The 11,969-nt window shown below is 36.5% G+C and overlaps 1 protein-coding gene across 1 annotated transcript; it reads right to left on the bottom strand.

Moving 5' to 3' along the window:
* Nucleotides 1-448: 448 nt before the first annotated feature.
* LOC116246035 (uncharacterized) lies at nt 449-6,939 on the bottom strand. The gene is made up of 10 exons (XM_031617718.2): nt 6,151-6,939; nt 5,940-6,034; nt 5,516-5,583; nt 5,366-5,409; nt 5,058-5,135; nt 4,815-4,968; nt 1,819-1,968; nt 1,605-1,718; nt 961-1,026; nt 449-872 (listed from the first exon to the last, which is right to left on the bottom strand). Exons 1-10 carry the CDS (start codon nt 6,426-6,428, stop codon nt 762-764), a joined length of 1,158 nt encoding a protein of 385 aa, XP_031473578.1. The 5' UTR covers nt 6,429-6,939; the 3' UTR covers nt 449-761.
* Between the last annotated feature and the right edge of the window lie 5,030 nt (nt 6,940-11,969).

The raw sequence follows: 11,969 nt of genomic DNA, 5'->3' as shown, positions 1-11,969 counted from the left end.
TGCAATATGTGGTTCAGTTAAATTAGCTAGAAGGGAAGAAATTGTGAATAAAAAACATTTGCCGATAATAGAAAAAACTTTTTGGTATTATTAAGAGAGTGTAATTAGATACATTTCAACAAAGTAAACTAACCTGAATATAATTAAATATGAACTAACAGGGTTAGGTATAGATAAGAAGTTGATGAGCAAAATGAGCACGAGTCACTTTTTGCTATAATATGTCGCTCACTTGGCTAACTGAACTTGGATTCATCCGCAGGTTGATTTTACGTGAATATACTTCTTGTTTGCAGCAAAAAAAATCAGGCGTGTTTTGATTATTGCCAGAAGTATGAAGTGCCGTTTCAAAAATTTCTTTGTTCAAAACATTACCTGAAAGTTAGCCATGGTTCTGCTTTTCTCTATCAAGAAAATAGATGCATGCAAAATCAGAACAAAAATATCATAAAAGGCAAAGCAAATACTATATATTTTTGCTCCAAGTACAACCCCAAGCAATCCTCACGGTTATCAGTAGGCATTTCCAAATGATATAGATTCAAAAATTGAAATCCATCTCAAAAACCATGAAGACAAACCAAGCATTTCATTCTCTAAAATACATGAGAAAAAACATAAATGGAGAAGAAAAACAGAAAAGAAAAAAGAAAAACATACATTGGCATCTAAATAAATGAAAAAAGGAAGATCAATTAAAAAAACCCCTTCCCTTGATTATATATATGCCTTTAATTTATACACAATAATTAGGCACTGTGTTATGATGCTTGCACATCATCAGCAACCAATGCGGCAGCAAGCCATTCTGATGCAGAAGTCTGTGTTTCTGGCTCACACTGCACCAGCAGCTCTAAAGGAGTCACTGATATCTGTAAAAACATAAAATTCTTAATCGAGGAGCTAGGAGCAGCATTCAAACGAAAAAAAGAAAAGAGAAAAATGAAAATGAAAACTCACAAAGCCATTCTCAACGGCCCTGAAATCGAGATTTTCTTCACCATCTACTTGTTCCTTCTCAACAAACTACATTCAGAAACTAATGAGCTTGCAACTCAATTTCCAGTTTCAATTGAATTACACAAATATCCAACAATGACAAATGCAAAAAAACCCTACAGTGGTGATAGAATTTCTGGGTACATTTATCGGTTGGGCATTATGTTAACAGAAATGTGCACCAGAAACCCGGTGGGAATTATGCAAATCCCTGGTAGAACTAACTGTAAAAATGATCTAAGCTAGTGGAAGTCCTGTAACACAGAAAGAGCATAGTACCATGTCGATGAAATGGAACTGGCAAAAATGAAAGACTGCAGATGCATCAAACTGGAGAAATTCCAATACTATGTTATGACATGACACTCAAGCTATCCACTTACATGTCCTTTAAAGTTAAAAAAATACATGATGCTTGAAATAGAGAGAAACTAGAAAAAAATATCATGATTTCTAAGAATAATTTCGTCAATAAGTACATTAAACAAAAAATGTGAAATATTGCCTTGGCAAAATTCTTTTCATGTAACCACCTATCTTTTCCCAATGAGAAGCAAGTCATGCAATATTTTGGATAAGTTATAAACTCCATGAAACTTGTTTACCTCTAGGCGGAAATGCTTCCTAACTGTTCCTCGTTCAGGTTCAGGTTTCCCGTGTTCAGCCACTGACTCGATCTCCACAGTCTTTTTTTGTGCATTTAGGCGACGAGCAGCACCCTGGATAAGGAATTCAGCTATGACTGATGTTACCACCCAAATAAGCAAGAATTTATTCAATCTACTACGATGCAGGTTGTTCTGATGATAAGGAACTCACTGCTGCAGATGCATCTCTTCCAAGCTGTGCAAGCTGGATGCCCAGGCTTTGCTGGTTGGACATGAAATGTCCAGCTGGGTACCTGCTTGATGTGACTGCTTGCCATGTAGGGATAGGCCGCTGTTGACTGTGTTTGGTGATTTTGAATCCCTACTCAAGAGAGCACCCATAAAATAAAAATTAACATTGGGCATTTAAAGAACTCAAAAGCAAGACAGAGTAAATAAGCATAATGAATCGGACTAATAGTCATAAATTTGAGATTCGTAACTAAAATTTCATATGAATTCAAAGCCTGAAGTACATGTGAAAAGATACATATGCAATGCGTTTGGTGAACATACTACCATAACCAGTCAAAGACTATCACTCCCTAAAGCCAGATGATGCTCATTGCATGGCTAGAGAAAGAACAAAATTTCTTAGCGGAAAGAATCCAGGTTGCTTAATGAAGACCAAATACTATATGAGGCACTTCTGCAGAAGTCGATCACTGTCTTTCACATGTAACAAACGTATCAAAAAAATTGACAGTCCTTGCTCAGTCTTCAGCAAGCATAGCAATAAATGATTGCATTATGTGACAATTATTCAGGAGCTCCTTGACACTTATGCAAATTGTTAGATTTGAACCATAAAAATGAACTCCAACGCTTTTCAGCCTCTTGTCTCAGGTGCCTATATGTCTTGTCAGGAACCCACTATGAGATTTAAAACTGTTAGAAACATAATGAAGACATTAATGAAGACATTTGATGTGAGATGATGATGAAATTTCTACTCAAGCATCAAAATAGCCTTGGAATTGGATCGAAGACAAACTGGAATATGGTGATGTCTAGGAAGACAAGTCTTCAAGGCAGTTCTGAGAATCCAAATACGACGAAGGCTGACTTCTTTGTTCACAGTACATACAAGAAAATGTGACAAGAAAATTTCTGAGATGAACAGTAGTTCCCGAGGAGTTAAGAGGGTGTGTGATTCCAGTTCCTGGGAATGCCAGGAATGGGAAGAACAAACTCTGGGCCATGTTTACCCTTCTGCAGGAAGGCACACTCTGCACATCCTGCATTTGATCCACCAACTGGTTTTCTGAACATTTGTGCTCTGCAGATGTGCATGTTCTGCAAATCAAGTGCCTATAAACCATGGCTACCAAGATCATGGGTACAGGAGTGACACAAGTGAGACACACCTATTTGAAGGTTAGCATCTGTGGATGTTGCACAAAGCTGCAATGACCACATAGTTCTGATATCATCATCACGTAGAAAATTCCACGAGATGCCCATTTAAATACAAACCTATGGGGCAAGATTATCTATTCAGGTTCATAGAAGATCAGCACAACATATACAACATCCAGAATCCAAAACCTAAAGGCCAATATGATAGGTAGACCTGCAGAAGCCACACCTATCACCAGAAAAGGATTCACAAATCAAATCCAAATACCTTTAGCTTTCATACTTTCGAAATGGAAATATATATATATATATATATATATATAGAGAGAGAGAGAGCTTTGCATCTTTTTATCCCAATATGAAGAAACTAAAAAAATTCAGAGAAATAAGAGCAGAAATATGAGGTCTATGACTTCACAGTACAAATAGGCAGGTCAAGGTGAGAAGGCCCCTTTGTTCAGAAGAGGAATTCAAACTGTTGCTCAGTTGAGTTAACATGGTGCCCCCAACAATTTAGAGATATTTAAGATACATACACCAGGGTGATGATAGGCAAAAGAAGGAAATAAAAGTATACGAAGCTGCAACAACATTAAAGAAGAGATGCTTGTTCATCCTATCCAAAAGTATGAACCATGCCATGAAGACTTTCACTGTAGTGGTTTTGGACCATGAGTGAAATCCTCAACTCATTTTTCAACAGCATGATTAGATGAGAATATTATACAATTGAGCAAACATCAGGATTGTGCTTTCACCAAATCTATTTGTCAGAACTTCCCATTAACAGAAGCAGGAGGACTGATTTCTACAAATCAAATTGGATAGAGAAAGTTCTCAAACCTAAACTAACAAGTTAAATATTGCAATTCCAAGGATAGTTGTGCATTGTTGTACACTGATGGCCTATTTACATTCCAGGAAATTCGACTGCTCCATATGCCGTGAAGTAATTGAACAATATCAAAAGCATGTATGTAAGTATGGCAGGAAACTGATGAACGAATACACAATAGTCAAACAACTTGCCTTTTTGAGGAACCACGAGTTATTGACTCAAGATCAGGTAAGTTTGTTACGTGTTACACATATAAAAAAGAGCACATATTATAAGTACAATATTTTAAGAATTTCCAGCATGGACCTTGTGTCTTCACCGGCATTCACATGCATATTTAAGATGGAATAGAATTCATTCACATAAAAAGTATGTATTAATTTACATACTTGCAGATACATAAATATTGGAGACAGAAGTCATGTGTCCTGAGAGCAGGGGCAGTAACACAAAGGCTGTGAAGGCAAGACACAAATCCAACTGTGCTCATGCAAATAAAACAACACCCTCCTTCCAGATTTCCACTGTAATCTATCTCAAGAGAGAAAGAGGACAGAAAATAGCTAAGCTGCAGTACTTGTGAAAAAAAAAAAAATAGTGACTGGTGTCATCATCCTAGTTAAATATAACTACGATGCCATCCCCAGCCATCTTCATATTCTTAATCACTTCTCAAACATGCTCTCCAAATAATACATATTCACAACATCCAACTGGCATCAATTCATGTACACCAGATTGCACTGCTTCAATAGGCCCCTGGGGAATGTAACCCAGAGTTCAACCAGAATTGCACACAAGACTAGATGTCTCAACTGTATAATAACCTCCTTATTCACAAATAATGCACTAACTAAGCATCATCATGTTGGAAGTTTTGTTTGGAAAAAGGAATACATGCTTCAGATATATTCTGTAAAGTTTCTGCCGTTCGTATTCTAGCTGCTGAGGAAGAGATGATAGAAATATACCTTGTGTTTAGAAGGACTTGAAGGGACCTCAATATTTAGCAAGCATCCCTTTGGGAAGACTCCCTTCTCAATGTCCCGGATTGCTGCATTTATCAATGGCAAACAAACATTGGCTGCTTCCTTGAAATCACTTTCATGACTTTCATCCTTTTTCCTGGCAAGTTTCAGAATAATCATGTCAGCAAGGCATAAGAAGATTGAAACTAGCATCAACAGATTTAAAAACCTAACTAGGTCACTAACCAGTTGAATGATATTGATAAAGAAGGTACACCAGAAAGTAAAGCTTCCCTGGCTCCTGCAACAGAACCTGAGTAGAAACTGCAAAAAATGCAGATAGAAACTTAAAGCGTTAAAATTTTTGGAACATATAAAGTTCGTATAAAAGCAATAGAAATAGATAATGCAACATTTTAACTGAAGGAACAAACTAAGCAATGTGTGTTGCCAAAATTTTCATTGAGGAACATGAGGTCTTCAAGCTGTTTAGAATTCAAAGTAAGATGCTGCTTTTACAACCATATGGGAAAAGTACAAAAGCCTAAACTTACATTTGATGACCATAACTCGATCCTTTGTTAATTCCACTGATTACCTACGTTAGAAAGAGAAAACAAATGCATTTTGCTGAGTACTGTACAATCTATTGTATATATCCATGAAGTTAAACATGCAATGTTTGATCAGAAATGTGCCCCTACCAGAGATGGTTTTGACCACGGGAACAACGAACCAGACAACGCTAAAGAAATGCAATCAGCAGGAGTTCCTGTATAACTCACAAAGAAGTTCCCCAATCAAAACAAGCATGAGCATTCTCGTATCAGAAACCAAGAATTACGACTAGGACTTGACAAATGAATTCAAAACTCATGGCTCCTAGACAAGTTTTAACCAAAGAAGGAGATTCAACATATCATTTTCTTATTTTCATAAGAACAGTGAACAGCACAAACATTCAAAAAACATCGGCCTTTACTCCGCCTAACCATCAACCGTGTCAACCATCCACTTAAGCTCATCTGATGGTGAATTTGAATTCAGAACGATAAACCAATTGGAACTACAAAGGAACTAAATTCTACACTATAAATAGAACTGATTACGAAAACCAAACAAACATACCAGAAACTCCATAAGCAGTAGCACCATTAATTTCCACAGAGCTAACAGAAACCGTCTCCTTCAACGTCAGAGAGTGCCCCGATAAAGACTTATCCCTTAGTCAGATCACAAACAAAAAGAACACCAAATTTTTCACAACTTCGACGTGGAACCTACAAAAAATGCATATTAAGACGAACCAAAGAGCTTATGGAAAGGGGGGAAAACTCACGTTTCTGGCGCGCAGACATGAACGTCGCACCGTCCCCCTCGAACCAGCACCTCTACGAGCGCTGTGAGGCCCGGCGACTCGATCCCATCTCCGCTGGTGACAAGAACGATGGGCTTCTCCTCCTGCTTCTCCCTCTCCACCGCCGTTTCTGCCGCCCGCCCGACTTCCACCTCCGCCTTCGACTCCTCCCCGCTTTTCCCACTTCTCCTATTCATCAAAACGTCCTGGAGATTGGAAACTAGAGATGGCGGCAAGACGCTATGTTTCGCAGACGTCATCCTCGCTTCAGGAAACAATCAGAAGATCGCCAAAAATCGACTAAAAAGTGAAAACGTCGAGTGCCCACGATTTCTTACGGTCGGGAATCTACAGCCCAATTCCAGACCGAGAAATTGTGCTCGAATTTGAGGCACCACGAACTGTAACGCCCTCGGAACGACAGTTTCGTATCCTTCTCCTAGATTTAGTGCAGGATTTACAAATGGGCTCAGATGGGAAGGGGTGTTGAACTAGTTGGTTTGTCTGTTTCAACTGGAAAATCCATACAAATTTGTAGCGAAAGCTCTTCTAGATTTTAAGAAGCTGAAATATGCGTTTTGGGAGTGAATCTTTTCTCTCCCCTGTGTGTGCAGAAAGTAAAGAACCAAAAACCAACCCGGAAAGGGAGGAAAGAAAGATGGACAAGAAACTCATCGGGTCAAGTCTCTGTGTGGGGAACCAGTTGGGCATGTATGTTCCTAGTGCTTGGAATATATCCACGTATGTATGAGTATGTAGGATGTATGTATGCTTGCATGTTATGAGATCATGTATCATGCTTCTTCATGTAGGTGCATGAACAAAGATGAGCCCTGTAATCAGCTGACCACCCTAAAAGAAAGGGGAGAAAAACATCCACCATCTGCTCTTTTGCAGATCTTTCCTTGGCTTCATGATAAGAGACTTATTTTACCATTGATATTTCTTTATTAACAGTTTCTCAAGTCCGATCCTTGATCCAGGTAAGTGTTCTCTTTTGTCGTAGTTGGACAAGAAAAATCATCCTCCAACTTCGAAAGCAACGGTGATCCTGTATATTCTCTCAATGTCGAGAGATAAGATTATGTTTAGCTTGCAGAAAGCCAGATGTTTATAAACATCAAACTTTGGCTGATGGTTCAGAGTGTAGATTCCTTTGCTACCCAACCTCCTTTAGGTTAGGTCTAGGTGAAAATTTGAAAATGGATTCTTGACGAGCTTTGCATTTATTTTAGCAACTAGGCTGATGTTGATTGTTGAAGTTTGGTGAGGTCAAGTCAAAGGACTCTTTCTTTTTCCTTTTCAAGTGTGGTTGCAGTTTTTCTTGGTAGGGCGCGTGATAAGCTTTTTTGTCAACATTATTAGACAATGACATTTTTTTTTTTATTTAGTTTAGGTGAATGGTTTTCTAAACCTATACATAAAATGAAATCAATTTCAGAGAGTTGGAGTTTGGATCCTCCATTATAGGGTAGAATACAAAGTGGTTGTATGTTTTAGGTTTTGAGGGGAGGAGTCTGGCCAAGGCCCAGCCAGATGTAAGTCATAAGTTGGAAGCCCATGATTAGTTCTTGATTTTCATCATTGGCTTAGAAATCGAACTGCCAAGTACCTTTCTAAAGTAAAAAAAAAAAATTATGATTCTCTCTCTCTCTCTCTCTCTCTCTTAAAATAATTTGTCACTTGGAATATAGAGGATTATACATTGTTCTTGTAGGTTTAGCTCGGTTGCAGAGCAAGACAATTTAAATTTTTTTATATTTCCAACTTTTCTTTACTTTAAAGACTTTTACATTGTTAAAATTTTTGCAAACTTGTCAACTTCATTGGTTTTACATTTATCTTCTGTTGCAATTCAAGTGGATGATTAACTTAGAATCCATATTAAACTAATCTTTAATCTTTGCCAATTTGTCAATGTGCTCTGTTCTGTTCTCTCTCTCTCACTCCTCTCTCTCTTATTCCTTAGCTTCTCTCACGTTCATGACGTGCACTCATCTCCTTGAGTATGTCACAAGCACATCCATTCTTGTGAACGGATAAAATATTTTTTCTTCTTTTATTAAGTACATAATCTTGTTTGCTCCAAGGAGCATAATGTAGCTGGTCGGACTAAGATGTTTGGCCTTCGTGCTAAGAGGTGGAGATTTGAATTAAAGTCTGATATCTAAACTGGGAATTGGTAAAACCTGACTCAATTATAAATAAATGTTGACTTGGATTTGTATTTAGTTGTTAGAAAAAATTAAGATTTGCTATTCGATTGCTGATCTGAATTCAAGTCCATATAAAATAAACTGATCTGAAGTCAAGTAAAGACTGGTTCCGACCCGGATCTGAATCATTTTCATCACTATTGACGGGGCATGCATATTCTCTGCTCTTAAGCCTTTAATTAGGATATACATTTATTTTGAAAAATGAAATTATGATTTCTCACTAACTTAGCTGTTAAGTTCACAAAAATAAGCTTATGAATATTTTTTATCAGTTATGAAATAAAACTTCAGTTGCTAGTTTTTTTTCTTTTTTTCCGAGAACACAGAAGATCTTGAATTGCAAATATCCCAAAGCAGGAAATGCAAGATACCAGGGGACAAGCACATGTCGCGTTCCTGCTCACATCACATGCATGTAAGCAGCCGATACATGAATGTTCATGGTGTAGATCACATGGTTCATTGGTTGACATCATCATGCATGGGACTAGAGAAGCAGCGGCATTACATCATGGTGCATGCAGTTTTGAGTTTTCTGCAGGCCAACGCAACAGATGGCTTCATGGGCTCCAAAAGTTTTGCTCTTCCTGCTTGGATTTTTCTTCAAATGCATCATCTCCCTCACTCTCTCTCTCTCTCTCTCTCTCTCTCTCTCTCTCTCTCTACACGCAAGAGTGGAAGCAGGTGTGGGCAACTGCCCACACAAACTCACAGAAAATGTTTGTTTTTACTTTGAAATTTCATGTTCGTTTGTTTCATTTATGTATAAGTGCGCCTTGAAAATATAAAATTATATAACTAATGCCCCTAACTATTTCTAACTCCGCCCTACATGCACGTCTCTCTCTCTCTCTCTCTCTCTCTCTCTCTCTCTTACATACATATAATTGAGGGAGAAAGGAGAGATCTTATCCCAGATGATGTCAATTATGCATGTTATGGGCCATAGATCGGTTTTATTATGATCTCTTTGTTTTTTTTTTTTTAAATGGGATCTGAATTGGAAACAACATTATGGAATACCCATTATCATGTCAAGGGGGGCCTCGGCCTAACATTATTTATACTAGTCGACGGTTTCATCTTTATATATATATATATATATATATATATATATATATATATATATATTTAAAGGAGGGGCCGAGAGAGAGTCAATATCAACTCAAGTTTCAAAACTGAATTGAAAAAGATTCAATTATAAAAAAATTCCAGACCAGGAACTGACAAACTCCGCCTAGCAGGCTATACACTCTTAAAACAGGAACTCTAGATGGGGCCGGAATTAGATATCGCAATTACCATTATCCAACTTCTCAGATGTTGCTTTAGTTCGATTAAGAACGACTCAAGTGCCAAAAAACCGAACGAAATTTTTACATGTAATATCTGGAAATCCCAGACATTATCGACATAATTGGTAGAAAAAAAATTATACTATATCTGAATTCAATTACTAATTGGAAGTGAATTTTCTTACTGGATCCCAACAACAAGAAGTCGGATTCATGTCAAATATTAGATCACCTTCGAATCATTGGCGAGTGTATCCCTCTTCAACGGTTCCCCTGTTTCAAGGACATGGGGTCAGAGATTCCGGCAATATTTGATGAACTACGAGAGCTTCACGGCACCTTTCACGGCGACCCACATTCGTGTGGAATGTTGAAATTGGCCGCCACCACCCATGTGTTTTTACTGATAATCAAATGCCGTTAGGTACTTTCCCGTAATCTAGTGCAGAAATTTTCCTTAGACTGCTTATATTTCACATATTCTCTAAAATATTAGCTTGGAGATCGATGATAGAGAAAAACTGCATTATCTTTATGAAATATTGGCTGCTGAACGTTATTTTTACCTTTATAAATCTAAAAACAGATATAGATAAGATTTTTGCAGTGCCTTCCAAGAACTTATGGTGAAAGTCCAAAAAATACTTATTCTTGTGTCGATTTAAATATTCACAACTGCATAATATCATTTTCCTAGAAAAAACCACTAAGAATATTGACTATACCCATCTCAAATTAAAAAAAAAAAAAGCCATTGAAAATATAGTCTACATGTTTGCCTAGTTTATAGAGAAGACCTTTACTTTTTAGTTTGAATATGCAATGTGACATATTAAATATTTTTTAATTAAAAAATAACATACAGATTTTTTCGTTTTTGCCTTAATCTCCATGTATAAGAGAGAGGAGTGGTTGTTTTTCTTGTACTTTTGATCTGTCTAAGAGGAAAAAAGAAAAGAAAAAGAAAAAAACCTGTGTAGCCTTAGATGTAGAAGAACTCTGTTTCTGAACCACCTAAAAATTATCGTGTTTTATTTCTCTTCTTCGTTTCTTCTCTTGATGTTGTGTGATTTGGGCTTAAAGAACTTCGAGTTGAAGCAAGTCAAGACTTCAATGCGGAGGTTTTGGCATAATCTGGTAAAGGTTTATTTATCCCCAATTTGCTTATTTAAAAAGAGAAAAAAGTGGTCCTTCCAGAAAATTATGTACTTTAAATCTGTGCATGCACTACTTTCTTTTGCACCTTTATTTAAAGCTGTTTTTCCCTTTTCCATATATATATATATATATATATATATATAATTTTAACGAAAGCTTGCGTTAAATAATGTAAAACATATGGTTCTATTTTGGGCTTATAAGACCCACCAAAACTTTGGGACTATATAATATATAGGGCTGGCAGAGCCAAAAATTTCTAACTAAATGGCACCAATGTACGGATTATATTTTAAACTTTAAGGGACACTTATATAAAAATAAGTAAAAGTTAAGGGGGTATCTATATATAAATGTGGTAATTTATGTCTATCAGTATAAGACCCAGCTGCTTCGAAAAGGGACAAATACTATAAGAGATTTAACATTTGATTGAGAAATCAAATGAGATTCTAATTTAAGAAATAATATCCGATCATATTCGAACAAATATCTTATATATTTGTACATTTTGAAAGTTGATTTTTTAACGTATTGTAATGCAAGTTGGATTCAGATTCAGTTGTAAAAATACAATACAAGTTGGATTCAAATCAGACATAGATTGTTAACTTAAAAATTGGATTCAGACATAGATTAAAGAGTTTTCTTCGTCCATATTTGAATCCAAATATGTCAATCAATCAATAAATAGGATAAGGTAAATGGGTATTTTGAATCCAATGAGTTCCGTTTTTTTAGTGGGGGAAAGTGTAAATGACTCCTTGAATTTAGTCAAATTCAAATTAAAACTCCTTGTGCTTATTATATGCATTGGCTTTAAACTAACATTCATTTCATGCAATTATAATTAACAGACTAAAAGAACTGCTGCTGGAAAGCTCTCCTATAAGGAAAAAACATCAGATTTTTATCTTTAAAACTAAACAGCTGCAAACTTGAATACCACAAAACTAAAGGTCGTTACTGAAATCAATTAGCAGAAAGAGTCTGAAGCAATTGAAATTGGTTTCATTCTCTTTCTTGATGTCTTGGAAGTTTAAATCATCAAGTTGTGGCCCTTTTGGTGACTCTCTTGATCCTGTTAGCTCAAAAACTTGATGAAATTCACCAACCAAAGATCAATCCT

This window comes from Nymphaea colorata, chromosome 1 (assembly GCF_008831285.2).
Source record: "Nymphaea colorata isolate Beijing-Zhang1983 chromosome 1, ASM883128v2, whole genome shotgun sequence".
Lineage (NCBI taxonomy): Eukaryota > Viridiplantae > Streptophyta > Magnoliopsida > Nymphaeales > Nymphaeaceae > Nymphaea > Nymphaea colorata.
This window is presented reverse-complemented; position numbering and strand designations above follow the sequence as displayed.